The 3,239-nt window shown below is 44.8% G+C and overlaps 1 protein-coding gene across 1 annotated transcript; it reads right to left on the minus strand.

Moving 5' to 3' along the window:
* Positions 1-764: 764 nt before the first annotated feature.
* Positions 765-2,009, minus strand: LOC113566783 (cysteine and histidine-rich protein 1 homolog). Its single transcript, XM_026993877.1, has 2 exons — positions 1,158-2,009; positions 765-1,088 (listed from the first exon to the last, which is right to left on the minus strand). Exons 1-2 carry the CDS (start codon positions 1,917-1,919, stop codon positions 765-767), a joined length of 1,086 nt encoding a protein of 361 aa, XP_026849678.1. The 5' UTR covers positions 1,920-2,009.
* Between the last annotated feature and the right edge of the window lie 1,230 nt (positions 2,010-3,239).

Here is a 3,239-nt window from a genome sequence, read left to right on the forward strand (position 1 = left end):
ATCTCAAGCGCCCCCGCCGCAATCCCAATCTTTGACACACGCCTAAATGGAAAACCAATGTTTGCCCACACCCGGCTTCTCATAAACAATCTCACTCCCGGCTTTCTGCAGATCCTGCACTTTAGGCCTTTTACAGTTCTCTCTTTGGATGACGAAATCCAATACTCGGGATGGCGAAATCAATTGAAATGTTTATAGAAAAACGATTCCCGAAAGGGATCAACGATGCAAAGATCAGAAAGTTCAAATCAGTCTTGATCCAGCAGCGACACCGCAAAGTCTAGCTAAATATTAAGATCGCGCAATCCCTTGCCCGGAATTCCTTTGTGACCCTCTACTTAAATCTATATCAGTGAAGTTCGAAGTAAAATAAAAACTTTTTAAAAACACAATCCGCTACCGCAGTTGTTTAATTTGCATGTGTGCTCGCGTGCCTCGTGAGGAACCCACCAAGCCAGTTGAGGCTTAGCTCAACGACCTGCTGGCAAAGGTCAAGGACTTTTTCAACGAGGATAGCGTTAAGGTAAGTCTAGCCGACACTAGCCGACCTTAACAGACCAGACAAAAACGTATGCCTAATTTACTCGATTGCTTCTGCACGACTTCAATGATAAGGCCAAGGCTGCTGCTGAAGAAGGTCTTGCTGTGAACGAGCAGATCCAAAAGGCGCCCAAACCCTAAAAATTCAGCTCTAAAGCAACGAATTTAAAAATCAAATCAAATCAAAAGGTTTAAACTACAATTTAAAGGTTTTTAGCGTCAGCTCAATAATGCAAAAACATCCACAAACGGAGCTGGATCCGGGTCATGGCAAATAGCCGGTACAGGGCCTGAGGTCCCGCCAAGGGAAGCTCCTGGCGGTTTGCGCACTTGCCGGTTGAATCGAAAATATGGCGGTAGATACGCGGGCGTATGTCGTGCAGCTGCTTGGCGCTGCAGACACTCTGCGGCATCTGGATCAAATGGTCGACCATAAGGGACACTCGTGGGGTAGTCGAAAGCAATAGCTGGCCGCTGACGGTGATTTTTTCCCCAGCTCTTTTCAGACGTAGACGCAGCACCCAATCCTCCTCAAAGGCACGAATCGTCTGTGGGGATCGGGATAAGAGATCATCAGAGGTATGCTGCAGACGAGTTCTGGTTCTCCAAAACCTTACCTCAGACTCGAGGGTCCGTGGGTGTAAACCCTCTGAGCGGTGTATCCCCTTCATTCTCAAGGTGAAAAATTCCACCCGGCTAGCACTCAGCACCCGATGGAGCTGCAACAAGGGCTTTTGGGCCTCAAGCTCCCTGTCCTCGACATGCAGCAGAATATCTAGGATCTCCTTTCCCTGCTTCTGGGGAAACCCACAGTCGGAATCATGTGAGACGCTGTCCTTGTAGGGGCCCTTCCAAGAACAGCCCAGGCAGTGGTACTTGCAGCAAACCACACGCCCCTCACAAACGAACTCCAAGTGTCTGGAGAGATCTTTCCTGTCTGAGAACTGGTCATTGCAGCTGGGGCAGCTGATGGGTAGCTCCCAGAGGGTCTGGCGCACCACTAGATTCTGCTCCTGATCGTAGTTTCTAATGAGCGATCGACAACTGGGGCAGCAGGCACTCGTTTTATTGAAGATGGCAAAAGCCAGAACGGCGGTCTTGCAGTCCTCACACATGATATGCCCATGGCTGCACTGAAAGAAGTCGTGTGGTTGTGGAACCTCGCGGCAAACAACGCACACCAGTATGTTATGCAGTAGCTCACAAAGATCGGAGACGCCACCACCCGAGGACCCGCCGACCTTACCCTCACTGCTGTCCATAGTAGTCGAAATCTCATTCAAAGTACTTTCATCTTTACTTGCAACATCTGACAATCGCTGCCTCTTGGCGGCTGGGGGCTGCTCGTTGTTGTTGTCATTGGGGTTGGCCTTCGACATTCTGAAGGGTATTTCGGCCAGCAGCCTCGGCCTGGCTTTACAGTATGTGTGCGTGCTTTATTCAACAATTCTGATTGCCTGTTGTTGCAGAGTAAACTGATAGTCTGGTGTAAAATACGAGCACAAGGTTACGAGTTTTCCAAGGCCAAGCTGGTTCCCTGAAAATTACAAATTTAAAAACAGAGGATACACACAGAGAAAAACGGCATAGTAGGCACCCATGAATAGTTTAATTTAATAGAATGCACTTTGATCTACACATAAATGTGCTCAAAAATATTTGTAATGCGGCCCAAGGCGTTCAATGGGTCTGGTGGGGTGGTGTCTCGGTGGACTGGTGGGGTGAAAAGTAACCTCTTTGACCGCCAAAGTGCTCTGCTATCGCAAACAAGATTACGGTGCCTATTAGTCCATGTTTCATGTAGAACATGTCAAATTAGATACATATGTTACTGACATGTTTTTTTTTTATTTATTTTTTTTTTTTGTTTTGGTATTTGATTGCTGCTGAATGGAATTTTTTTTGAGTGGAAAAACAGGAAGGAAATTGACGAAAAGTTGGATGAAAAGAATGGGGCTAATGCTCCTTCGATACACACCGACTCATCAAAACAAAATTCAGCCCGCGTGAGGAGATCATCGACGGCGCGGGGGAGACCTTTCGGAAATTATTTTTCGGACGGGATCAAATAGTTGGATAATCACTGCAACGACTGTCTATGAATGAGTGACCTAAAATAGCCTTATTGAATAAAATAAAAAATAAAATTGTATGGTGGGCTGGGGTGAAACCCCATCTAGTACTTTTTGGCATCGTCTGTCACTTTCTCTGCGAGTCCCAATAGATTTTTAAAATAGTTTAAAGCATACTTGATAATGTATAAATTTTGTATGCGATATTTTGTGTAAATTATTCATACAAAAAAAACTCGGAGCAAATCTATGGGTATATATTTGGTAATCTACGTGTATAGATTAAAATTTCAGAGCTGTTTTATAGAGCTCACTCGACACTTTGAACCGTTTGTAAAATCATAATTATTTGACAGTTTTGTGCGTGTCTTTGCTTCTGCTTTGTTTGTTGTTCGGTGATCTGGTAACCTCCTCCTTAAAACAAAACGACATTCAAATCGAATGGTTCCCCTGACACTAATCTAGTGTGGCTGCCGATACGGATACAAATTCCGAACAGGAAATACTATTGTTAAGACCTTAAAAGAAAAGTCTAGACATTTGCGAGTTGAGTTGTAAATTCAAACTAAATTTTATTCTTAAAATCAGAGCCTTATATGTGATTTGACAATGTAGGTAGGAGGTACA

This window comes from Drosophila persimilis, unplaced genomic scaffold (assembly GCF_003286085.1).
Source record: "Drosophila persimilis strain 14011-0111.01,24,50 unplaced genomic scaffold, DperRS2 tig00000966-arrow-arrow-pilon, whole genome shotgun sequence".
Classification (NCBI taxonomy): domain Eukaryota; kingdom Metazoa; phylum Arthropoda; class Insecta; order Diptera; family Drosophilidae; genus Drosophila; species Drosophila persimilis.

Coding starts and splice junctions, on each gene's coding strand:
- LOC113566783 (XM_026993877.1), bottom strand. CDS start 1,919: ATGTCGAAGGCCAACCCCAATGACAACAACAACGAGCAGCCCCCAGCC. Junction 1,089..1,157: donor CACGGACCCTCGAGTCTGAG/GTAAGGTTTTGG, acceptor CGATCCCCACAG/ACGATTCGTGCCTTTGAGGA.